General features: G+C 45.8%; 6 protein-coding genes and 1 long non-coding RNA gene across 11 annotated transcripts in view; 4 read left to right on the top strand and 3 right to left on the bottom strand.

Annotated features, from left to right (window-relative positions):
- Positions 1-1769: 1769 nt before the first annotated feature.
- On the top strand, positions 1770-4579 carry LOC125767057 (V-type proton ATPase subunit d). The gene is made up of 3 exons (XM_049433307.1): positions 1770-2319; positions 2739-3247; positions 3327-4579. The coding sequence occupies exons 1-3, from the start codon at positions 2199-2201 to the stop codon at positions 3741-3743; spliced, it is 1047 nt and encodes a 348-aa protein (XP_049289264.1). The 5' UTR covers positions 1770-2198; the 3' UTR covers positions 3744-4579.
- A 499-nt stretch (positions 4580-5078) lies between these two features.
- Positions 5079-13796, top strand: LOC125767048 (cytoplasmic dynein 1 light intermediate chain 2). Its single transcript, XM_049433295.1, has 9 exons — positions 5079-5275; positions 6360-6866; positions 8578-8768; positions 8852-9055; positions 10883-11082; positions 11172-11401; positions 11480-11591; positions 11657-11848; positions 11943-13796. The coding sequence occupies exons 2-9, from the start codon at positions 6775-6777 to the stop codon at positions 12270-12272; spliced, it is 1551 nt and encodes a 516-aa protein (XP_049289252.1). The 5' UTR covers positions 5079-5275; positions 6360-6774; the 3' UTR covers positions 12273-13796.
- Positions 13797-15174: 1378 nt separating this feature from the next.
- Positions 15175-17891, bottom strand: LOC125767019 (uncharacterized). Of its 2 annotated transcripts, none has more exons than XM_049433243.1 (3): positions 17173-17891; positions 16843-17107; positions 15175-16775 (listed from the first exon to the last, which is right to left on the bottom strand). In XM_049433243.1, the coding sequence occupies exons 1-3, from the start codon at positions 17230-17232 to the stop codon at positions 15370-15372; spliced, it is 1731 nt and encodes a 576-aa protein (XP_049289200.1). In that variant the 5' UTR covers positions 17233-17891; the 3' UTR covers positions 15175-15369. The 2 variants fall into 2 exon arrangements, with proteins under 2 accessions (XP_049289200.1, XP_049289192.1); XM_049433235.1 differs by having other exon boundaries at positions 17199-17891.
- Positions 17892-18465: 574 nt separating this feature from the next.
- On the bottom strand, positions 18466-20839 carry LOC125767067 (AH receptor-interacting protein). Its single transcript, XM_049433319.1, has 3 exons — positions 20614-20839; positions 20015-20544; positions 18466-19938 (listed from the first exon to the last, which is right to left on the bottom strand). The coding sequence occupies exons 1-3, from the start codon at positions 20698-20700 to the stop codon at positions 19596-19598; spliced, it is 960 nt and encodes a 319-aa protein (XP_049289276.1). The 5' UTR covers positions 20701-20839; the 3' UTR covers positions 18466-19595.
- Positions 20840-21126: 287 nt separating this feature from the next.
- LOC125767075 (uncharacterized) lies at positions 21127-21799 on the top strand. The gene is made up of 2 exons (XR_007418722.1): positions 21127-21627; positions 21693-21799. It is a non-coding gene; the product is annotated as an uncharacterized LOC125767075 (long non-coding RNA).
- LOC125767027 (uncharacterized) lies at positions 21503-24368 on the bottom strand. 4 transcript variants are annotated; one of them, XM_049433264.1, is made up of 6 exons: positions 24253-24368; positions 23902-23964; positions 23675-23803; positions 23300-23589; positions 23062-23127; positions 21503-22937 (listed from the first exon to the last, which is right to left on the bottom strand). In XM_049433264.1, exons 1-6 carry the CDS (start codon positions 24301-24303, stop codon positions 21854-21856), a joined length of 1683 nt encoding a protein of 560 aa, XP_049289221.1. In that variant the 5' UTR covers positions 24304-24368; the 3' UTR covers positions 21503-21853. The 4 variants fall into 4 exon arrangements, with proteins under 4 accessions (XP_049289221.1, XP_049289240.1, XP_049289213.1 ...); XM_049433283.1 differs by lacking the exon at positions 23062-23127; XM_049433256.1 differs by lacking the exon at positions 24253-24368 and having other exon boundaries at positions 23902-24075.
- A 210-nt stretch (positions 24369-24578) lies between these two features.
- LOC125766985 (Ca(2+)/calmodulin-responsive adenylate cyclase) overlaps positions 24579-25833 on the top strand; it is a 39447-nt gene continuing 38192 nt past the window's right edge. Inside the window, exon 1 of the mRNA XM_049433168.1 lies at positions 24579-24695. The gene's annotated coding sequence lies outside the window, so the exon portion shown is untranslated. The remainder of the gene's footprint in view (positions 24696-25833) is intronic.

Here is a 25833-nt window from a genome sequence, read left to right as displayed (position 1 = left end):
AAATAACATTGAACAAAACAGCTTAATTTACTCCGAACTATTGGATACGGTGTTGGATTTATTTTTGTACTATGTTCAATCTACTTTTTTTTTATTCATGTAGAACTTCCAGGTGATATTGTTTTTATTTATTTCTTTTTATATTTAATTATTACGGCATTTAGCCGCATTGTCAGCCTCAAATGGTTGAACTGTGTACAGTTTTCACAAGGCATTTCCTCCTTGTACTTTGTCTTATCGCCCGGCCCATGCTCGGTTGCCATATTGCTTTTAACTAATGATAATTTATTTTAAGATAGCGTACTCGGCCTTAATCAATACGATTTGTTTTACTTCCTTTCCAAAATAGAGATTCTAAAGGAAATTATGTTTTGAAATCTATATGGATGAATGGATGACACTACGTTAATTGACACCTAGCGTTCCACTGTACTGTACGGCGAGCAGTCTTCAAGGCTCTCCCAACCACAGAATCAATTTAGAGATTAAAGAAAACCAGATTTCCAAGACTTTCACATGCGTGACTTGGTTGACATTCTGATCGTCAAGAACATAAGGGTGACTGAATGTAGTTTGAGAACGGGTAGATGAAATAACTCAACACTTGTCGAGACAAGAAGTAAGGAATGAGGGACGCGACCAAAGGCCGATTTAAAGTCCGTATATACGGCATCGACTTGATGAGCCGGTTCTAGGTTGGAGGAGATAAAGGCAGTAAAGTACATAAGGTTATTAGTGGTAGATCGGTTGGGAAAGAATCCATGCTGTGCAAGGATAATAAACGGCCTGGAGGACTTCAAAAGGAAAGAGTGGAGAAGGTGCTCAATAGGTCCTAGGATAGGTACAAGCCAGGCACGTTCCACTATCTTTTCAGGAAAGATAGACGAACACATAGACATTCGGAATAACTTAGCAAGTATTGGAATAAACACCTTTTGGTATACACGCAGGGATACCTTCTGGACCGGGAGAGAAAGGCTTGAGCTTGGATAGCGCTGCATCCACAGCCTCTGGACTGGCGAGTTCGGAACCCCAATGGTTGCGAATGGGCGATTCACACCCAGACATAAGGTCGGAACTACCCGACGGAACAGAAAAACTACCCGAGAAGCCGCATTGTTTGCTGTACCCGAACCCAGCGATACAAAGGTGGGAGAGGAGAAGGAATTACAACGCTTGTTCACATACGACCAGAAGCACTTTGGATGACGAGACTGGAGTTTTCCAAGGTATAGTCTGTACCTTGCACGATCATAAATTCGGAACGCAGAGGCCGAATATTTAAATATTCGTCAGGTCTCTCTCTCTTCTTGGCTTAACGGACCTTTAAGATCATTATTAGCTTATTTAGCCAGATAGTCAGTCCATTGCTACGGGGCGACGCTCCGGTTGGGATTTGATACCCGGTCCTGTCATGTGAAACCTGTGCCGTTCATCACATAGATCACTGGGTCGCCCCAAATATTGAATCCATACTTATTTAAACTTTGATATCTTCGAATTGTAACATTCTTCTTCCGCATTTATTATCTCATTTAAACATTTTACATTCTTAGCATCGTGTGTATTGGTCCTAGGGGCTAGGGAATATATTTTTTCAATTGCGCCATAAACGGTCAAATCAAATTTAAAGGTCCATGTCAGCTGACTGCTGCATCGCGTTTAAACCATTGGTGCTGAAAAGTTTGATAGCTTTAAACTACTTGACTTGCGGAAGACGCAACTTGTCGATGCATTGCTGTAAACACGCACACCACAATCCATCGTTCTCCCCACCCTTGTCCCTTTCATACGTCTGCTTACAAAAATTGTAGTCATATGATGCGTTTTACCTCACTGGTCAAGATTACGCCAAGAAGAGAGAAAAAACATATTTCACACAGGCAACAGTTTTGAAGTTTTAAGTGAAGACTCTGGTCACTTTTCGCTTGCAGTGAAGTCGTTCGTCGTCGTTTGCTATCGGGTCGAGTAGGTCGAACCAGGCCCTGTTTCTCTCTTGTTTCGCTTGCGTGTGTGAGTGCTTGTGTGGTTCTGCGTGCGTATGTGCTTATGCGCACTGTTTGTTGAAAGAAAAGGCATCCCCAATCAAGAAGTATTGCAAACGGGATAAGCATTAGGTCCCATCGCATCGCCCCAGCACCGATCAAAAGGAATAATAAAAGGTTTCACTTATAAAACATCATAAAAACAAAGCAAACATGCCTGGCTATATGTTCAACATTGACGGTGGCTATCTGGAGGGCCTTTGCCGTGGATTCAAGTGCGGCATCCTCAAGCAGGCCGACTATCTCAACCTGGTGCAGTGCGAAACGCTCGAAGGTGAGTCACAGGCCAAAACCACATCGAATATCCTCGTTTCCATGGCCTTGCTTCTGGTGGACATTTTTCGAATGCAAGCTTAATGTGAAGAACAGACCTCGTGATCAGTGGAGGTACATTTTGCTATACGCTACGATGGAAGGCAAATCTCGTGACATGTGTTGGTGCGTACGGCAGGCAGGTCATATGACCTGCTCAACACATCCACCCATGATGACGATGATAGGACGGGGTGGGAGGAATGTTATTGGAAATGAAAAACCCAATAACATGAATGAATGAATGAATTGGGAATGAAAAACCCAAAAAATTGTGATGGTTGTACTACCGTGGAATATGGAAAGCCCATTTTAGGCACATTTTTCAAAATGCTCATACCAAAATGTTTAATTTCTGTGATGTTCCCCTCCAACCACCAGATCTGAAGCTGCATCTTCAGGGCACGGACTATGGTCAATTCCTGGCCAACGAACCATCCCCGCTGGCCGTATCCGTGATCGACGATAAGCTGCGGGAAAAGCTGGTGATTGAATTTCAGCATATGCGTAACCATGCTGTGGAACCGCTGTCCACCTTTCTCGACTACATCACGTACAGCTACATGATCGATAACATCATCCTGCTGATCACGGGCACGCTTCATCAGCGCCCCATCTCGGAGCTGATCCCGAAGTGTCACCCGCTCGGTAGCTTCGAACAGATGGAAGCGATCCACGTCGCGGCAACACCGGCCGAGCTGTACAACGCGGTGCTGGTCGATACGCCCCTGGCACCGTTCTTCGTCGACTGCATCTCCGAGCAGGATCTGGACGAGATGAACATCGAGATCATCCGTAACACGCTGTACAAGGCGTACCTGGAGGCGTTTTACGACTTCTGCAAGAACATCGGTGGCACCACCGCCGACGTTATGTGCGAAATTTTGGCGGTAAAGTATCAGCTCGTTTCGAAATTTCGTCAATAAGCTTCTTCCACTGATATTCCCTTTTGCGTTCCCATTTCCACAGTTCGAAGCCGATAGGCGAGCCATCATCATCACGATCAACTCGTTCGGTACGGAGCTGTCCAAGGACGATCGTGCGAAGCTGTATCCGCGCTGCGGTCGCATGAACCCGGACGGTTTGGCCGCACTGGCACGGGCGGACGATTACGAACAGGTGAAGGCAGTCGCCGAATACTACGCCGAGTATGCGGCCCTGTTCGACGGTTCGGGCAACAATCCGGGCGACAAGACGCTCGAGGACAAGTTCTACGAGCATGAGGTGAAGCTGAACATGTACGGCTTTATGCAGCAGTTCCATTTCGGTGTGTTCTACTCCTACCTGAAGCTGAAGGAGCAGGAGTGCCGTAACATCGTGTGGATTGCGGAGTGTGTCGCCCAGAAGCACCGAGCCAAGATCGATAACTACATTCCCATCTTCTAAACCTGGCACATCCTAACTTGCTCGGTTCAACAAGGACGCAAGCACAATTGCTGAAAGTGAGATATAAAGGAAAGCATATGGAACACAATCTGCACGGAATGCACAACCTCCTTCAGTGGTAACCGTCATCACAATCAAACTCCCATCGATCAACATCGTTCGTTAAATGGCAAAACCCCCAACCACGGTTTTGCACCACCGTAACCTGAACTGCGCCCTAAATCCATCATGGGTCTCGTGTTGCTCCCCAAAACACGGCATCCCGTAGGATTTAAACGTGTTCAAGTATCACGTATCTTTTGCAATGCTGAATTGTTGTGTGCCTGAATTGTTAGTCAGTGTTTGTCTTCCTTTGATTCCTTCTTTCCCTATTGTCCTATTATATTTCTACCATTTTGCCTTTCCTGTTTATCTCCGCGCCCCCCACATCCTCCCTCTACGGCATTTTCTCCCAAAAACAAACAAGAAAAGTGCGTATTGTTTTCTGTTATTTGTGGCAATATTTAATTTGTATAAGAATGTTTTAATTTGTTAGCTAAATTAACGCTACCCCCCTCCGCTTGCGAGTGTTCGTGTGTGTATCCGTCGTGTAGCGAATTAAAGTGTACAGAAAAACAAACAGAAGAAAAGAAAAAAAATCACATTTATGAATGGACGTTGTTTTGGAAGTGTGCTGAGCAGAATATCGTATACAGGCAAAAGCAACACTGCATTCCATGTTCGAAGCAACACCATCCGGAACTCTATTACCGTGTGAGAACGAGAAGAAAAATAACATGTATTAACGTGCTGTTATAAATAATAATAATAAAGCACGTACAGTGTAGTTATCCCCCTACAAAACCAGGACAACAGTATGAAAAATGTTTTTTTAAACTAGTTCATATGTTTAAAAGTCGTTGCATTTGTGCCAACGTACCACATGAGCGGCCCGAATTACAACGTAATCTAAAGGCCCACTCACGTGACAACATGCTGAGTGCACTTGTGTATGCGTTGTAATCTTCTCTTTCGTAAATTTATTACAACATCCCGCTAGCATGCAATTAATAATGCAGCGCCATCTATATGTGAGAAAGAGTAAACATTCAAAAGACACAAGGTATTTACAGCTTTCGCGTAAAAAATATTGACGTTCCGTTTTTACAGGAGATTTGTACAAGAAACGGATCATTTACGATTTCTGTTCTGCTTAAAATTAGTTTTTTGTAACTAAACAATAAAGACAACAATATCCGAATGCAATTTCCTGAAATAATACCGAATGGAAAACACAAGGATTGAACCCTCTAGGTGCACTATACACACCTTATACGTGACACAAACATGCACTGTCAACAGGCAGCTGTCAAGGAGGAGAACAAAAAAAAAAGCTAATCGCGTAGAAAAAGAAAACGACATACGTCAAAGCCAGGTAAAATGGCCACTCTGACGGGCTAGCGACGAATTCGACCAAGAACCTGTAGTCGGAACAGCGCCGCAACCATCCTCACAGAATCGAAACCCCACACCAGCGCACACAAAAACAAGCAGTAAGTAGCAGAGGTGAAAGCACCCTCGATTGAAGTCCTGGGAAAGCAGTATGCGCTTCCCCGTACATCCCACCTCACTATCTTCAGCATCCCCTTACGCACAGCTTGCCAAATAAGGGATTCGAAATAGTCGGTCAGGAGTGCACGGGGGGGAGAAATATGGTTGTAGCGTGAGAAGCGCCCACGCCACGCACCCCTATTTGCGATGACATCAGTCTGCTGCGTCCGAAATTCCACACTTCGGCATACACATTGGTGGCATGTGTATGGATGTGTGTGTGTATATATGCGACTGTGTGTTGATGTGTGCTGCACTTAGATGACGAGGAGAACTTACCGAATATCTCGTGCAGGACAATGAAAACTGTGTGAAAACCTCATGTGTATGTGTGTGTGTACTAGTACATGTGTGTATGTGCGTCATCAAGTGAAGTGCCGACTGTCGGAGTGCACCACATCCGTTTCCGTCGGTTCGTTTTTATTGCGGGATGCGCAACGGTGCTTGCACCAGTGACACGGGTTGCCTTGTTGCGGCCACCAATACTATCACAATCTCACCCTCACCCCCCCTTCCAATACTCGTGGTAGTCGGGTCGAATCGTGAGTGTGTCACCATCCCGCTTGGTCGTCCAGGTGTTTGCTGGGGGATGTGACAGCTTTTGCTCGGAAAGGAAAATAGAAAATCAAGAAACCTTGAACAGAAGACACACCCGTTACTCTCCGTTTTCCTTCACTTGCTTTGTCACTTACCGGGGGGGTACATGCTACGATCAAATGGAGAGGTGGGAGAGGGTTATTGAGGGAAGCGAAAATTGGAGCTTGGACATTCGACGCATTCCACCGATGACTCACGATTTTCTTTCCCTTCCCGTCCATTTGTATGGGTGTTGTGTTTGTGTGCGTAAGGAAAAGAGAGTGCTTGTATGTGCCCCGTCAGAAAGAGGCCAAATGTCTTACCCCAACGTTCGTTCCCCTCCCTCCCTTTTGTTTCCTTTTCTCATAAAAAAAGTCAAACAAACCTCAGATACAAAGATTACTAATTTTCTACCTTCTTTCTCTTCCTTCCTGGATGCTGTCTGTAAAGGATCTGTACACTGGCGCACGTAAGGTGTTAAGCTCAAGTACGCGGCCAGGCTAGGCGGTAAAAGGTACCGCTGTGCAAGAAAGAAACCCTGTAGCGCCCTTTGTGCATCGTCATCAACAACTATCAACATCTCCATCAGTAAGCCTCAACCGCGGCCATCAGCGCTGCACTGTGTGTGCGCGCGCGCGTGTGTGTGTTCGTGTGTGCCGAGAGAGTGTGTCCTGTGTGAGGTGCATGCGCGCGTGTGTGTGCACGCACATTCGTGTATGTGTGTTTTGGGTAGTGGTGTATTAAAACACCGGCTGAGAGGTTAGGAAGCGACCGGAACTCTGCACCGCGCGATCAACCCCCCTTACCTGCACTGAGCGAGGATACTTTTCCTAAAAAGAGGAAGGTTTTTTTTTGTTGCAAAGAGATGGAAATCCTAACGCAGTCACAGGTGCATGGGCTCACCACCCCCACGACGGCCGCCCGCAAGAAGGATGCCGAAGCAAAGGAAAACCTCTGGTAAGTATCCTTCCTGTAGCTGGATGGAAAATATTTTCAGACCGTAATCAGTGTCTTGATGGAAAAACTTTAGTGCGGCATTAAAATGCCAGCTGGTTCGTAGAAGAAGTAGTACTAGGAGAAAGATCGTTTGTCTGGCTTCTAAGCTGCGTTGCACACTGATCAACCCTTTCTCTTTTTCCCACGCTCCGCTTTCTTTTTTTCTTTTTGCTTCGATTGGGGGGTTGAATTAGCAACCCTCTCTCGCGATCAGCCAAGATGACAGCAGGTGTCATCAACATAGCCATATGATAGACACTATCCCCACCCCCCAATCCCTCACCCCCAGCACGCACCACCCCGCGGGATGGATTCGATTTGCGGTTCCAAAAAACCACAGATTTTGACAGTTGCTCCAATTTCACTTCTACCAGCATTTTACATTCTCTTTTGGTGGGTGATTTTTTTCCTCCTTTCTTTCGAGATGATCTCCGCATTGTAGGTAACGTACCGATAGAAAATTCCTTTTGGAAACGATCGAAACGATTCCAAATGTCTGGCTGAATGGGTGAACCTATCCATAGTTCGAAAGAGAATAGTAGGAAGATGTGCAAAAGTAATGTTTGCATTACTTCTTTGAGGCTTAATAGAAAGTTTAAGATGTAATCTGTGCTGATCCCTTAAAGCTTCTGCTGGAACGGACTTCGATCGGATCTTCGAAAACATGAACAACGTCGTCGATCACTTCTCATCTGGACTCGCAGTCCCATGTAACAAGGACAAACTATTCAGCTGCTTGATATAAAAATATGTTTAGTCGCCAATTATGGTTCCCTACGAAGGGTAGATTAAACAGAGGAAAATCAAAAAATGGCAGACCAAAAACCTTTCAGATTGTAGTGCCACAATGTTTTAATAAGAAAAAGGTACAAACCACAGATTACCTTTCTACAATTTGGCCATTTTTTTAGTAAAACAAAAGCCGTTTCTTGTTCGAAAAAAAATGTTTTAATAATTTTCTGTTACACACTTCCTTTTGCGTGATGTATCAAAAGTAACGGGCGCGACAAAACGCACGGTGCATTTAAATTAAAGTTATACCGTACCATCAAATCGAGTTCACCGTTGAAGGAAGAAAAAACGACAACGATGAAGGTCTCCACCCAAGGCATTGCGATTAATCCAACTCCGAGGAGATAGTGATGGGATTTAAATGTTTGCCCATATACGCCCGTGTGTGTGTGTGTGTTTACGTGTGCCTATCAGTTTGTTGTACAAAATAGAAATGGTAAAACAAATTAAAGTTGGAAAAATAGTCACTGTCACGTGGGAACGGCATGGTAACAGTGTAGAGACGGGCAGGGAAAGTACTGTACTGTTCGGATAAAGTCAAATGACTAACCAGGGTAGGATGGGAGGAAAGCAAACACCGAAAAGACATCGATGAGGAGAAATCTTACGTCATGTTTTCTCGCATTATGCGGTTTCAAACCATACACTTCTGCCCGATCCATACGTTCCAATGTTAGTTTTGTCGATGACATTTGTCTTTTTTATTTTCTTTGAGATGTTTGCTTACGTACGATTAGCATATGTTGATGGTAGGCAGTGTGAGTGCACATATGATCGCTGTATGTACTTCACAAATGTACCACCCTTCACAATCCAGTATGTGCCAGTATGTTAACAGAAGCGCAAACACTAATGCACCATTCTTATCATCTTTCCCCAGGTCGTCCATCCTGAGCGAGGTGCAAACACAGAGTAATACCAAGCTGCCGTCGAACAAATCGGTGCTGGTGCTGGGCGATAATGCGAGCGGCAAAACTACCCTCATCGCCAAGCTGCAGGGCGTCGAGGATCCAAAGAAGGGTTCCGGCCTGGAGTACGCCTACATCGACGTGCGGGACGAATATCGAGACGGTTCGTACGGAGTTTCATTTTTTTACCTAATCTTGGGCTTAATCGTTTCCTTTTATTTTCTCTATCATCACTCCTTGTTGCAGATGTTACACGCCTGAGTGTTTGGATTCTGGATGGTGATCCGGGACATAACAATGTGCTCAAGTTCGCCCTCAACGAACAGAACTTCCCGCACACGCTCGTCATACTGACACTTTCGATGACGACACCGTGGAGCTGGGTGGATCAGCTGCAACACTGGATGAAGATACTCGACGATCACATCGCTGGGCTAAAGATTGATCCAGGTGAGACACTAATTTACTTAGTAGGCGTAGGAAAACCCATAAATTGGCGGAAATTCGATCACGATTGAATTTTGTCGTACTATAAAAGTACAGTAGAACGTCGATTATCCGGCAAGCGGATTAACCGTGCGCCGAAAATTGACAGCTATTCAACCTTGGTGAACATCTGCACTGATTTAACACGTTCCGTACCGCGTCACCCAAATATGGGTGACGGCTATGTTTCCTGGGGGCCCGCGTCACCCAAATATGGGTGATGGGTATGCTTTAGCGAAACCGAATCAAGTGTGGAAGACACTAATGCACGTGCACGTTAGGGAAAAATTGCAATTTTACATGAGTTAATAAATAGTTTTTAACAAAGCAAAGCTTTTTGAAATAGTTCATTTCTGTCAGGTGTTTTTCAGAGTAAAAAAACAGTCAGAATAAAAATAGAACATCGGTACCTTTCGGCTAGAAAGAACGAGATGACAATAACTCTATCTCTTTCTCTCCAACGACCCAAAGGTGGATCGGACTAGAGACGGACGATTCGATCCGAACCTGACAAAAAAGTTCCGATATTTTACTGGGTCGATCCGATTCGATTCTTTTTTTGAAGTGAAACAGGTTCACGATACTTTAGGTTCGATTCGAGTCAGATTCAAAGATCCGACATTTTTACAGGTTACAGAGAAATCCGCGTATCTCAAATATCGACGACACTCTAATTTGCTTTAAATCATCGCTTATGTGTCGTATTAAAGAATCGAATACTTATTTCCGCGTTACGAAGCACATTCAATATTGATATTTCTCCATTTATTTATTCCAGCAAGTTATGTGCTATTTATGTGAACGGATTTTTTTTTAAAGCTGAAAATATTTGTACAGAAAAAAGTAGCAGATTGCTACCGAAACAAAATCGAACAATTAATTTATAAACCATTATTATAAAAATTAAAATAAATCCATCATTACAAATTACTAATAAGAGAATGTAATTAAAAGAAACTTTGTAATTCATGTGTAGAGCATAACTTTTCTTATATGGAAAAAAATAAAAATATATAATCGATCTTTTGTAACCCAGGTTCACGATTCGATACTTTAAAAAAAAATCGAGTTCCGAACCGATCCTTTTTTTTGAAGAACTTTTCCAACACTAGATCGGACCCACACACAGTAGGAACGATTGCATTCGTATCATTATCTAGCAGAATTTGCAATTTTTGGGCCCGCAGGAAACTATACCGTTTTGTGCTTGGTACGGAACGTGTTAACCAACCTTTGTTGGTTAAAATTATTTGTGACCAAACGATATATTTGAAATGTTTTTATTTTATGTTCGAAACAAAATTTTAACTGTTATTTGATAATAATTTGAGTGTTATTTTATTGTTGGATAACACAGCGTCACATCCAGAAGAATCAGTTTTGAACATAGATGGTCCATACATACATAGTTTGGTCCATACAAGAACATAGTATAGTCCAGTATAATATATAAATACTATATAAGCTTTATCTAGATATATCAAATACATTGACATTAAAGTGATTATTATCCGTGAAAATCGATTAACCGGCATCAGTCCGGTACTGAGCACTCCGGATAATCGACGTTCTACTGTATATCATCCTGCTTTAATAGATGATTGGTAGATAAAAACTGTGATCAAGATTAATCACTTGTTGATTCACTTGAAAGAGCTTGTTAGATAGAGATCTGGTCAGACACATTTTTGTTGTTGTTTTGGCATAATGATAAGTGAAGACTTTACATAAGAAAGAAAGTCCAGCAGGTGATTTACAACGTGTTTATGTGTGTGTGTTTTTTTTTTGCAGAGGAAAAACAACAGTGTCAGGCACGGTTAACGACGGAATGGCAGAACTATTGCGAAACCGTTGACGATCTTGATCCGGGTTCGCCAATCAAGCGCACCAACCGATTGCCTTCGGTGGACGACGAGCTGGACGCGTTACCCCTACCGGAAGGCGTCCTAACGACCAACCTCGGCCTTGATGTGGTCGTCGTTGTTACCAAGGTAAGCATCGGCAAATGTTTCACGCGCTGGGTTTATGGGACTAATCGTTTCAAAAATTTCATTCACACCCCCCTCCCAAAAACTAACAGACCGACTATATGACCACGCTGGAGAAGGAGCTCGACTATCGGGATGAGCACTTTGACTTCATGCAGCAGTGGATCCGACGGTTCTGTTTGATGTACGGTGCGTCACTCTTCTACACCAGCGTGAAGGAGGACAAGAACTGCGATCTACTCTACAAATACCTCACGCATCGGATCTACGGTTTACCATTCCGGACGCCCGCACTGGTCGTTGAGAAGGATGCGGTGCTAATGTAAGTTCGTGGGTCATTGCTTTATTCTTTCTGTTCTGTTAGCTAACTCGTTCGTTTTTGTTTGTTTCCTTGCACCAGACCGGCCGGTTGGGATAACATGAAAAAGATTAGCATACTGTACGAGAACATGCAGTCCTGTAAGCCGGACGATTACTACAACGATATTATTGCACAACCGCCTTCGAGAAAGGTAAGACTGAACGAGCGTTTCCTTGTAAACGTTCATTGATTGCACGGTTCGATTTCATTTTGCAGACTGTTTCGAACCGTGAGAGCGAAATTCAAACGGAGGATGAGCAAGCATTCCTTGCCCGCCAACAGCAGCTGCTCCAGCAGGGTCAGACGCCGACGCGGGGAGAATCGCCGCTGCGATCGCAGCCCAGCAACGGTACCAAGAGCACTCAACGGACTCCAGTGGCTGCGGGTGCCCAGGGCTCACCAAAGAAGGTATTTGTTAGAGTGTTTGCTTGATGATGTACTGTACGGGCGCAAACGTTAAATGCCCTTCGCTGACTAATTCGCATTTTGTGTCCGCGGACAGGTCGATGGTAAGCTTACACCCGGCACGCAGAGCGGCGAAGGTGTGCTGGCAAACTTCTTCAACTCCCTGCTGCACAAGAAGTCTGTCTCGCCCGGTTCGGCTGCGGCGGCGGCTGCTGCCGGCGGTGTAACCGGTACCGGCAGTCCACTCAGTGCATCCTCCTCACCCTCCTCGCTGTCACCGCGTGCTAACGTAATGAACGGCACGGCCGATACCGTGTCAGCGAGCGATAAGATTAGCATGCGTACCGATGCGGCCCTCGAGCTGGACCGTCTCGCACGGAGCGTTAAAAAGGACCTCGACTACTCGGCGGCACAGTCCGACTGCTGAACTGCGTTAGGTGGTGTTGGGTGGGAAACCGAGTGAGCTGAACCGATGTGTGTGGTTCGTTTGCTTTTGAAAGTTGAGTTTGGATGCGCGTCACACCTATACCGTTTACAAAAAAAAAAACACTGCACTAAAACCAAATGGTTAAACCGCGCGCTTCTCGCTCTCTCTCTCACACACACACACTCGTAGGGAAAGCGAAAACGGAACAGGGAGAGAAAACGGAACAAGTGAAGGGGAGGGAGGTTGGTTAAATCGTGAAAAACGGGTTATGGGTGGAAATTTTCACCGCAGCCCGTCGCACTTAATGCCCAACAATTGCAAAGTTAATCGTGTTTTTTTTTATATACGATTTTTGTTTTATTTTATTATACTCATTTTTCGCAGTGATAGTGCCACTTTTGGTTTGCGTTTTTCTTTTGCTACCCTTTTTTTATTGTTTCCGTTTTCGGGTAACAACAAGTGCAGCATCGTAGGTACGAGACAGTCTCGACCTTAGAATAGGCATTAGAAATGCATTGTGCATCAAATTTTTATAGCAACATCCCCTTGTCTCTGATCCAATTTGCAAAAAAAATGAAAGTGTAAAATTTTAAAAAGGCATCGTTTTGTTAACCGAACTATGTTAAAATTGTGGAAACAAATTTGTTTTGAAAAAAAAAAAATATTACCGGTCAATCATCTCGGGACTGAAAGTTTGAACAATTGTTTCCTATACGAAAATGTTTTTTTTTTCAATCCAACAGATATACATACATACACGGACCAAGAGCGGTTTTATAGGGCAGAATTTTAATCTGTTACGAAAAAGGAATTAGCCGTTGATAGTGCCGCCTTATATCTCCACAGTATTACATTACCACAGTCCCGGGATGATGTTACCACCCGTCTGATTCAGTTTAATTTTTTCCCCGCCCCCCTTCCCTCCACTATCCCCTTTCCCTTGAATCGCAAGCTTCTCGTCTTCTCTCAGCTAGCACCAGACTGCGGTAATTAGCATATATCATTGTGATAGACGAATTGTGTTCGCGTTTGGTTTTGCAGCGCAAGTTGCGTGTGTGAAAGTGTGTGCGAGAAAGGATGATTTACGAATGTGTACGCGCGTGTGTGTGTGTTTGTTGCTGGTTGCTGAAGTAATTGTTGCTTAGTGTAAAGCACACTTTGCTTAAATGTATGTTGTTATTGTTTTGCATAATAGAGACAATACCGAGTGCCGATATTGCTTCATTCGTCTCTACATTGCTTACTGTGTATGCTGGCTTCCAACCTTTTGCACCTCATCGCGTACGCGCGCGCGCGCGTGTGTGTGTGTGTCCATGTGTGCAAGTGTTTGTCGCGTGTGTCGCGCCTGCAGGCCCTTCCCCCGGGGCTCTCGACATTCGGCTGGGAGGCCCATCCAGATATTTATGCTAACTTATGCTAGGAAAATCCCTTCACCATCTCCCACATCACCGTCTCGCAAACGCCTCTTACCGCCACACCGCTCTTCCATCTCTCTCTCAGCTGTCGTTCCCACCCCCCCCCACCACGGGAGGAAGGAAAATAAAACAAAAATCTGAAAGATTCCCTATGAATCTTAACGTAAAGTTTGAGGCTTACCACACAACGTAGTAATTGGGGATTAGCAACAACAAAAACGAAAAACATGTGGGACAAACGTGTGCGCACAAGTTTGTGCAGGAAACACAAGAGTATCCCCTATTTTAGGGCAAGGAACAATAGAACCCCCAATAGGTACACCCATTTACCGACCGCTTACGAACAGGGGTCCGCAAGGGAACAACAAAAAAAGAGAACGGAAAAGGAGAAAGCTTAACCGCGAGCGGTGGTGAATGGAATGCGTAAAGTATCACACACATACTACCTTACTAATTAAGCGCACCCTTTTTGCATGCAGCAAAACTGCAGCAAAATTTGTGGACTCAAAGTGCACGAAAGGCGCAGCATAACCAATAAGGGCCAGGAGTATGTAACGATTTGTGAAAGGCAGGGAGGGGGAGGGAGTTTAGTAGTAGTAGAAAACGTACGATAGTAGTTAAAGATAATATTAATACTATACATAAAGCAAAGCGGTAGTAGCAGCAGCAGCAGCAGCAGCGAGTAGTAAGAAGAGCATAATGCAAGTGCGAGCATGATACTGCACCAGATAACCTGCATACTGATAAAAAATCCTTAATACTTACTCTTTAAAATATATAAATATATACACACACACACACCCATATGAATGGCAAACTTCTCTGCCATTCCTATCCCATCCTCTCCCGTTTCGTGGATGTGTGTAATCAGAGCAGAGGGGAAAAAAATTATATCGTCTTATTTATAAACTTAACTCTCTTTTTTGCGCAGGAATGAATTAAGAAACAAAAAACAAAGAAGAATAGGTATGCAACACGCAGCTACTAATCAGCGGTGTACTGAACAGGAACGTAGAAGAAAAACCGTAACATGAAGGGAAGGGTTTTTTTTGGCGCCGGAACTAATCGCAAAGGAGTAAATCGAACCGGGTGTAGGCGATATTATTTAAAACAGAACTGTAAAACAAAAGACGGGAAGCGCCGGAGGCTTCCATACTACGCGGTTGCACCTGTAGCTGTTGCAGCTGAATAGCAGCGTGTGTAGGTAGCGCGTGTGTGATCGTGCAGGAAGGAGATGGATGCGAAACAAATGGAAACAAAAAGGGGTGGTACACTGTTGTGTTGAATGGATTCGAATCAGCGATACGATCGCTTGCGCAGTTCGGTAGTCCTTCAAGAATGTTTACAGAAGGGTAGACGAAAAAGGAAGACAAATTTTTTTTTTGGTGAAAATAAAAGCGACACACACTGTACCGCGGTATAACAAAACGCTAAACAAACGAGACGAAAAACACGCGATGAGTTAACTTATTGTAATGGAACAAGTGTATAGTTTTGTTATCTGTTTTTTTATATAACGCAATATTTAAATTATCCTTTCGTTTTAGCTCTACGTTCGGGGACGCTTTGATAGCAACAACAAACAAGTGCCGAAAGACACATGTTTGGAAGTGGAATCTGTGTGTTTGTGTGTGTTAGGATCGGTTTGATTGTGGTGGTGGTTATACGATAGCGGCTGTCGGCTAGATGAACAAAATCCGACAGCTACAGACTATCCAGAATGCACCGGCGGCACTGTAGATGAGCAGCAGCGTTAGCAGCAGTTGATCGATGGGTCCGTACACGTAGAACACGTTAGCGATGGTGCCAAGGACGAGCACGGCCAGTCCAGCGAGCAGTCCGATACCGGCTTTGGCGGTGGTCCAACGATGCTGACCGAGTTGCTGTTTGATGACGGTCTCCTGATAAGCGCAAGCGATCGAGTGTCCGACACCGATCAGCATGCAACCGGCAAACGTCCAAAAGTTCGACCGAATGGTGTACACGCAGAAGTAGCCGAACGCCTGGAAGAACAGCCCGAACACGAGCAGCCGTTCGTGCAGCTTCCGGAACCGTAGCTCGCAGCACAGCAACAGAAAGGAAGCACCGGCCCAGGCCGACGATATAACGACCACCGCCAGCAGGGTCATGTGACGGGCCCGGGTCGGCTGCTGGTAGTAGTGCACGTTCAGCCGCGGCAGTATGCACAGAAACAGCACAAAGATACTGGTGTCGGTTGCTTTGAGTAGGGCGCAACTGCAACACCGCCAATCACCGATCGCACTGCGCGTCGATGTGGCGAGCCGTAAATTAATGCTGGGCCGCAAGTTGAGATCTAGCGCACGGGACGCACGGACCATCATCGCACACAGCTGGTTCAACCAACGCCATTTACCGGCGGTACCGGTGTCGGTTGCTACCGAGTCACTGTCACTGTCTGTCGCACTGTCCCTCGTTGGTGCGTCTGTTGGATCGTACGCATCCGCACCGGTTTCATCCTCCTCCAGTATCATCTCGAGAATTTCCACACCGTCCTGATTGTAGCATTTGCCTTCCTGTCGGTTCAGAAGTGACTCCTCACACTCCCGATACGCATAATCTAGCGGCAGCGATAGGTGTGCGTTTGTCTCGCCTACCTCATTCTCAAGGCCCTCGGTGTGATGGGAAATTGTGCTGAAATTGGCTGGATTCTTCCACGTGAGCGTTGGAGCCATTGTGTCCGATACGGTACCAGGAACTGCTGGTGGGGTTGTGAGATGCTCCGACTTCGGCTCTTGCGCAGCTCTGGTCGCAACGTGCGCATAGTAGGATTCGTTCCCTTTCTCGGTGAGCTGTACCAGCACATCGAGGTCACTGCGCAGACGACCTTTTTCGCCCGCAATCAGTATTGTCAATGGTACGAGATGTAGCACAACGCCTGTCAGCAGTATGAGCAGCACACCGTAGATGTATCCTTCCCACGGCACTTGAAAGCAGGCAAGCAACACCAGCAGACTAGTGGCCTGCCCGCACGAGTGCAAAAACTTGATCACAAACATCTCCTTACGGGCGTTAAAAATCTTCCCCAATATTTTCCACAGGCGCGAAAACACCAGCTGGTAGCCGAACCCTAAGTAAGAGCAGTAGTATTGAAGTCGATTTTGGAAGTCGGAATGTACTCAAATGCGTTCACTTACCTCCAACGACACTGTACAGCAGTACCATCAGCAGGTAGTGTGGCGTACTACACAGCATGGCGACCAAACCGCTCGCTGAGATTCCGACGCTGAGGGTGACGATACCGAGCAGAAGCGTGCGAGTGTTCCGTACGTTGCTAAAGCGAAACGCGGCCCGATGCAGCAGGCTGAAGCCAATCAGCATGACCGGTGGACAGATCAGGTCCAGCTCTGGCTCATTGCTCACCAGCGCACCGTACACGTACACCGGCGTAAAGATTACTATCTAGTGGATAGAAAGCCGAAGATAAAGATGTAGGACAACACGGGTGTGTAGGAAGCCGCACACACCTGGGTTTCGATGGGTTTAGCCTTACATGCATTAGATAGATGTACATCAGCAGCCTCCATTTCGGCAGTATCAGCATGATCAGATCGAAGACGCGCGGTTCCACCATCTCATTGATGAATGCCTCCATTGTGGCAGACCGGAAAAATGTTCCCCGGAGCGTCCGCCTACTGCGTGTGTGTGCGTCGTGCGTCGTCGACCCGGCAACCGGATGTGTTGCATAATTGTTGCCCTGCCACCAACCCAGACGTCTGGTGCTGTTTGTGCGTAGTCATCCGTTCCCGTCGACGTCGGACGGAAAACGGATGCGAGTGCACCGGGATATTCTAGGTTTTTGCTGGCAAACTAACCACACGCACTGAATCACTAGCACGATTGCGTTTTCTCAGCCGACACAAAACGGGATGGAAACGGGACGTCTCTGTCGGTGTGTTGTTTGCTGCGCTAACGACTATCTCAACATCGTGTGTAGAGCCCGCACCACACCTTGTGTCTGTCCAATGTTATTCACCGATCCGAAAGCCTACCCCGCCTGATACGAGCTATGTTTGATGGGAATCCGTGGGACGAATCCGACGGCTTTACCCACCTTATCTACTTATCTTATCAACCTGCCTTTTTCACCTCGTTACGTACACACACACACAGAGATGGGGAGGAGTGCGTACGAGGCGCCGGATACACCGGAACTGATGGTCATGTTCGGCGAGAACTCAGGTTCCGGGGGGCATCGGTGGCAATCTCCCGCTGCTGACCGACGACAACAACGGCGACGCCACATCCACCTTATCGTTCACCCCTCTGTCGGGATTGTTTTCGCGCGGCAAACATCTTCAAACTTGGTGACGAAGTGGCACGATCGTGGTGACACGACGATAAGCTCTTGGTGAGGTTTTGCTGTTCTTAGCTTCGCCGTGTAACAGTTCGTGCTTATCGAAAAGATTCGGGCGGAGGATTGTACCGTCGCTGTGTACGTTTTGTGAACTGGTGATCAAGATTCCGAGATGGATAGCCGTACGATGGGACGTGCGTTCTCGCCATTGACATTCGGTTCACACGTGCTGAACAGGTTCCTGCCGGTCTAGCCGTCATGTTTTACGGTCATAGTTGCGGGTCTCCTTAAAACACATTCCACACCGAATTTCGTTATCAGCAACATCTCAACGTGTGCGGGTTCATACTAACAGCAGTGTTGCGATATCGCCGTAGGGAAGTATACTCATCTTTGCTCCTGCGAAGATTCTTTCGGATGAATGCTATATTTCGGAGGTGTATCGGAAAATAATTACTGTTGGTACTGTGATATCATAATTCCACTATTTATATGAATATTTCCTGATTTTTTAGGAACAATTCATGCCCAAATCTATGAGATTGTGTTCCCAATTGATGAGCTTTTTTTGCACAAAAGGCCCTAGGGACGACTGATCCGAATGGCACAATTATCTATCTAATACTCAAAATATGTTCTCATGAATCATCTTTGGACAAGAGTGAAGGAATCAATTGAGAACGATGATTGTGCACTAGTGTGGTTCCATTACGCAACAGTGTACACAGTGAAGGAAACTATAAGATATAGATAAACAGGCTATCCTGTCATAAATAAGCAACCTTTTTTTTTATACAACCAACACCAATATACGCATTCCACGATTTTCTTTACATGATTTCAAGTGTTCAATTAACTGCTTTTGAATTGTACACGCCTATTCATTTGTTACCGGCTGAAGAGTTCTTGAAAAATATGCTCGCTTGTCTGGGAATTCTGGGAAAAATAAGTATCTAAATGAATGAAAATGGATGTGTATAAATAAATATATTTATATCATTCAATCTCCCAAAAAAGGACCATTTTCCCTAGACTGACTAGTCAGTAATAGGTAATTCAAGTCATAAATAGCGAATCATTTGACAAGACAAAACAAAAAACCTCCAAAATATAGCTGAAGAGCTAAACTAGATAAATTGATCACGCTCGATGCTAATACACTGATAGCATAGCGAAGACTAGCTCTCTTTTTTCGGCTATGTTGTATGGTTGTTGATTGACTGCTCTTATCTAGATGCAGTATGAAATGCGGCATGATCACTTTCATCTCTTCGCTGTCTGATGCCACAAAAAGTGTTAGCACTCAGACCACAATCGGCTAATTTAAGACCGTCCAGGTTAATATAGAGATAGAAACATTGAATACAAAACACAGACACAAAACAGAAACGGTTCAAAAACAAAAACCCGAAAAAGAAACAAAACTTTCTAAAAAAAAAAACAACTCGACCGGCGAGAAAAAAAAGGTAGAAGTGGGTCACAATAACCTCCTACCTTTAAAAATGAACAAACCCATAAGGCCTACAACCAGTGCAGACTATTCCAAAAACCTTTGCACTATATACTTTTGCCTTACTGTACTAAAAAAAAGTTCTAAAAAAGCTTCTGATACTTCAACTTATCCTCTATATCCCTTAGGCGCTGTTGTTCCTGCAACTTGGCCAGCTCCTTACGTACGGAAGGCTGCAGATTAGAGTCCAGCTCGGCAGCACGTTCATAGTCGGATTTCGCACGATCAAAGTTCCATGCACCGGCATGGGCCCTGCCACGCCTAAACCACGCCTTTACGCAATTCTGATCGTACTTCAGCACCTCGGTACAATGCTCGATCACCGCATAGTAGTCCTTCTCGAACAGCTTGCACTGGGAGTAGTTCAACAGCAGTGGAACCTTCATCTGAGCCAGCTCATTCCATTCCGGTTCGTGTGGTTTTTCCCTTTTTGAAAGCAGAAGCAGAAGATTGATCAATGTACGATCGGGTTCGGGTGTACGGGTGCAGGTGAGTTACTTACTTCAGCATCAACTGTTCGATGATGCCCGTGGCGTACGAGTATGCCTCCAGGGCTGCGGTAAGGTTGTTCGCTTTGTATGCTGCATTGCCCTGTTCGCGCAGCTTTTCCACCAGCGACCGCTTCTCGTTGTCACTTAGCTGCCACGATTCTTTCTCGTACTCTTCCGGGCTTTCGATCGACAGTATTTCGATGGTGAACTCCAGGTCTTGTGGGTTGGTGAACAGTTCGTCCAGATCCTTGTACCCGATCCCTTCGTTCTGTACCGTCATGCCGCAACAGTGTTTCCGCTCCTCCCGCGGTTTCTGCGAGTCGCGGATCGTTTTCGACACGAACGGGTACTGCATTACCAGTGATTTATCGCATCGAAACCGTGCCACCTCGTGCAGGGCCATCTGCTGTACGATCGATTCCCACACCTCGAGCTTGAACTTTTTGCCCAACACCAGCTCCATTGGTTTCTGCTGCGTTCGACTGTCGTCAATAAGCGTTCGCGATTCGTCACATTTTCTCGTTTGGTAGTGGAATTTTACCTACAACAGAGAAAAAGAAATAGGAACGTTTCCACAGTGCTACCGATCCAGCGATACGAATCCGCTTACCCTCGTGCCATCACGAAACGGAACCACCTTCGTGCCCGTGTGTACGATAGTTTTCAAAATGAGCGTATCCACTGGGCTGCAATCCATCACAAACGGCTCACAGGCAGACAGGAACAACAGCAGAAATCAACAAGCCAGCCCAGGAGAATGCAGCACCACCTGTGTTTGTTTGTTTTCACACTGTTCGTGACATTTTCTTACGATTTTTTCTCACGGTGACTCACGGCAGAGCCAGTGTCTCTGTATACATACAATCTTATATAAAGTGCGCACGTCAGTTTGGCATTTCTATATTCATATTTTCCACACACGCGCAGAAACATACACGATAAGAAAATTTACTGTGTAAGGAGGCATCAACAACAACAAAAAATGCATAAAAATGTCTTGTACTTATAGGTTTTCTAGTTAGCGAAAGCTTATTAAGAATGATAAACAAGCTGTAAACAAGCTTAAGACTAGGGTATTATGTAAAATGAATGCTGTTATGTACCATGCTAGTACGGCTAAAAGTTTCCCCTTAAGTTATGCAATTCACATCACAAAAGCTCTCAACTTGAACAGCTGTTGAATGCTTTTGGTTCGCTTATTTTTTCCAGGAGAGAAAGGAATAATTGTCAGTATATAACTACTGTTGACATTGTACCGTCATCAAGCATATAATACGTTATTTACGTGAGTAAATAATGCTAACTTGCATTAAGGTGGAAGCTTTAAGCTGCCACCTGGGTGTAATGTTTTTTTCTTTGCACTGTGCGTGATGGAGACGCGCACGCTGATATGAAATGTCAAACATGTTTGTTTACTTTACTCAGCTGTGGCCCAACTCAACGGCCATGAATGTGATAGTTTTTTGTGTGGAAAAAATGAAGTAAAATCGCTATAATCGTTTGTTCTACTGCATTGCGGCTTTGCACCACGCTCTATTGGTTTATTTATTGCTGGGGGGCGTTAGAATCTATGATAAATCAACAACATCGTTTAACACAATACACGATGGTTTCGCTTGCGCGCGTTAGTATGCTGTGTTCTTGTTGAATAATTGCTTCGTTACTAATTTTATCTCCGTTACCAAACAGATTGGCCAGTGTGGCGCATTACTTCACGACGGTGCCGGCCTCACCGGCTGGATCCATTTCCATGTATACGATAATAGATGTATCTACACATCATCTCACTCTGGTTGGCTGGGCCCGTCCGTCCGCACCATCGCAACGGCGTGGACGGATGCGGGCCGACCTCATTTTGATATGTTTACCACGTTCTGAAAGATGTCGGAGCAGTCTTGATCTAGAAGAAGGTTCTCCACCTGCTCATCCGACAGACCATCCTTTGCAGGGTCCGAGCGCTGGAAGAGAAAAAAATCACTACCAGCCGATTCGTCCCGGGCGACCTCCGATTCGCTGTTGCGCCGCTCGAGCGTTTTGCCGATGCGCTGGATACCTTGCGCAAACACATCCTTCACCCGGTCGCCGGTATCGATGATGATGTCCAGGCTCTGGCGCCGTCCGGTGCTGGCGGTGGTCGCGTTGGTGCTATTGTTGTTGCCCGCGTTCGAACCGGACGCTGCCGAACCGACGACACTCCCCGTTTTAGCGATCCAACCAGCGATACCGTCCGTACGCCGTGTCCCACCTTCCGGCTGATACGTTTCCATCTTGATAATGCGCGTCTTCGCTTTCGGGCTGTCCTCGGACGACGAATCGGTCGTTTCGTCCTGCGGCGTCGGTGCATCCTCCAGCACTAGCGAATTGTGCTGCGAGTACCCCGAGCTGCTACTGTTCGAGTTTGACAACCGTATCTCCGTCCACTGTTCAATGTCTTCCGACGACATGTTCGTAATGTCGTCGATCGTTGGATTCGGCGAGAACTGATAGTTGTCCGAGTCGCTCTCACCGCTCGGGCTCGTTTTGCGCGCAAAGTCCTTCAGCAGATGCGGACAGTCCAGCTTGTCCAGATACTTTTGCTTGATCGGGCTCGCCTTGATCGACAGTTTCGCCGGAAACTCCAGATATTCGTCGTTGCTGTCGATACGGGCCGCCGACGGTGAGTTGCTGAACGGCAGATGCATCGTTGCAAGCATCTTACCGCCACGCCCGGTTACGGCGGACGATGAGGACGATCCGGAACCGCCACCATCCTCGTCCAGACTGTTGGCACGTGCCTTACGCTGCCGGTGGATCTCCTCCGAGATGCGTTCTAGGTTCGACAAGGCCTCGTTGTATCGTAGCTTCGATTCGGCTACCTTCGTTTCGAGCTCCACCACCTTCTGCTTCTGTTCCAGCAGCAGTGCATTATAGTTGGCCCGCAGCTCATAGTACGGTCTACAGAGGTATGGTGTAATTGGGAAAAGATGCATCTGGGTTAGTTTGCGCGATTATCATTACCCATCTGGAGATAAGGTTCTATTTTGTGCTTTTCTTTTCTACCAATAACTAAAATACTTACAGGAAAAGCAACTCATGCTGGTAGGCAATAATGTTCATCAACAAAAGATTGCGCCGGATATCGAAACTAGCTAACCAAAGAAAATGGCACCAAAACAAAACAAAAACAGCAAAATTGGAAACACAAAAACACGGAAAGGAAAAAGAATAGAAAAAGGTAATTAACACAAAAAAGCAACAGAAAATTTTGCAACCAAATGGGCGAGATTACGGACGGATACTGCTGCGACCTGTTATACCTTGACGCCCGTATGGCACCCTTGAGCTGGGAGTGCAGCTTGCAAACCCGGTTGTTAGCTACCTCCAGTTTGAGTTCGCTGATTTTCAACACGTTCCGCATTTCCGTACATTCGTTCTGGCTTTCGTTAACGCGTGTCGTCGCGTGCGTCAGCATCTCCTGGCACGCCGTATCGAGCGTCGACTTTTCGCCCAGCCCCTGTTCCGCTAGGTATACCATCTCCTTGGCCGCGGCATGCACGGATTTCGCTTTGTCGAAGTTAAGCGCACACTGTTGCGTTTCCTTCGCTAGCTGGGATGGGCAGCGGGATGGGTTCGGTACATTAGTTATTTGCAACATCGTTTCCCGACTAATCTTCACATCGAGCATCCCTTACCTGTGAGGCGTAAAGCCGTGCCTCATAGTATGGTTTCGCTGCATCGATCGAATTGCCAACCTTTTTAGCGACCGCCTTTATCTTTTCCGCACTTTCCCTCAGCAGCTCACGGAACTCATTTTTCGCTTCCTACCGGTGGTGGGAAAAAAAAACAAAACAAAAATGCACGTGTGTAGTTGACTGTGGAAAAAGGGAATTATTGTGGGGCAGCATAGCAGGTCACTTACGTCCAGATCGACTTCATATTTGTTGATGTTGTCGGTTGCTTCGTTTAATTTTTCCAGCTCAATCTGTAATTTAATTTTTTTGCACATTATTTTTTTTAGGAAATCCAACATCCAACAACAAGAAGGAAGACCCAAAAAGTTGCAATACAAATAGAATGGAATATGCATCGCCATTGGACACGATAGAGAGGGGAAGAAAATTGCAATAGTGCAAAGGTTAGAATAGGATAATGTTGCTTGCTACTGTCCTTCACAGTTGCCTTCGGAAGTACCCCTTAATCCGTAATCGATGCTTGCAAAATGCATTCAACTGTACGTGTCTGTGTGTGCGCGTTTAAAGAAATGGATTACCTGCACTCTAGGATCCACCGGAACATTACTATCGCTGTCCAACGACGTCATGTTGGGTGCTCAATAGAGATATCACCGGACAGGAGGATCGCACTAAAGCCTTCGATTCCCGCAAAACCGTTTGATTGCAGTGTAGTGTCGTTACTGGCGACGCTATACCCGGGCTGACTATCGATCGGAACGATTTGCTTTCCCGCCGTATGAAGCATCCAGCGAACGGACAGCCGGAATTTTTATTTTAACCGTTTGTTTTTGTCTTATCTACTCTTCAAGGTGTACGATCAACCGGAACCGGGGCTTCTAACCGATGGTTGACTGATGTAGCAGACTGACGAAGTAAATCACAATCGCTTTCCGCAATAAACGGACACAAGCGTACCCACAGCCTGGCGCTCGCTATCGTTCTCGACTTACTAAGAGCGTGTCGACTGTGTGTGTTAAGGGTGAGTGTATATTACTTGATAATTTCGATTGGTGCGATTTAAAAAAAAAACTACGAATTGATTCGCGTCACTCACATTGAGCCCCCCGTCCCCGTTCACCGTAAGATTTTGGCAATGGAAATCAAATTTTTACATCACTATGTCATTCGCGTCTTAAAAGTAGCCATCGTTTGTTTGAAAAAAATGGAACCTACAGCAGTGGTCGCGAATGGTTTTTGATTGTCAAGCCAGAACACGGACACTAGCTGTACTGTGGTGGTATGCGTGCACTAAGCAATTGTTTCCCATCGGCTTAGGGCTTGCAGTCAGTTGAATGGGATGGGTGCCCTGGGAGGGAGGAATTGTTGTTCGTAGCGACGGTTGATTGAATGCACCACAGGGACGGGTATGCACGGAAAACTAGCCACTAAAACCTCACCGGAGACACACACACAGTACGGCGAACATTTTCACTACGAGACGAGCGCTAATAAACAATTTCACTTGATCTCGCGGATTGAGCCACGGGCATTTACTCATTCCCGGTTTCCTTTTTGGATGGAACAATGCTCCCATCGCTCGTGTGCACCTGTACACACACACACATACGTACGCACAAAAATCCACGAAAAGAAGCGCGCACGCTCTCTCCACACGGTAAAGCAGACGGTATCAAAGTAAATAGGCGAACGCAAAACGGGCCTTGAAACAAACGGATTCGCTATTCGTTGTCGGTGTTTATTACAATATTCGTTGTTGGGGGGGAGCAAAACACCCCCGTTACGATTAGGGGTGAATTGTTTCGCTTGCCTGCAAAACTTCACTCACACACGCACACCCTCCCCAACAACAAAGCAACTGACCACTCTGGCTCTTGATTCCAGCTGGTGCGTGCGTGCGTGTTGGGCACGTGCAGTCGGATCGCATGCGCAACATTTTCGGGCTTCGGGCTTTCGCGTAGTGCAAACAATTACATCATCAAACTGCTTGTTTGCTCGCCACGATGTTGTCTGTGTGTGTGTGTGTTTGTTTGTGGGGAAGGGTGGCCGAAAAGAGGTGTTTTGAGAGGTGCGAACGGTTTTCTTCACTGTATTATCTCGAAGAAGAAGCAGGAAAAAAACAATTGTTACGAATGAGGGTGTGGAGAGCAAAAACGAAG

Source organism: Anopheles funestus, chromosome X (genome assembly GCF_943734845.2).
Source record: "Anopheles funestus chromosome X, idAnoFuneDA-416_04, whole genome shotgun sequence".
In the NCBI taxonomy this organism is placed as follows: Eukaryota; Metazoa; Arthropoda; class Insecta; order Diptera; family Culicidae; genus Anopheles; species Anopheles funestus.
Note: the sequence above shows the minus strand (reverse complement) of the source record. Positions and strands in the feature narration are given on the sequence as shown.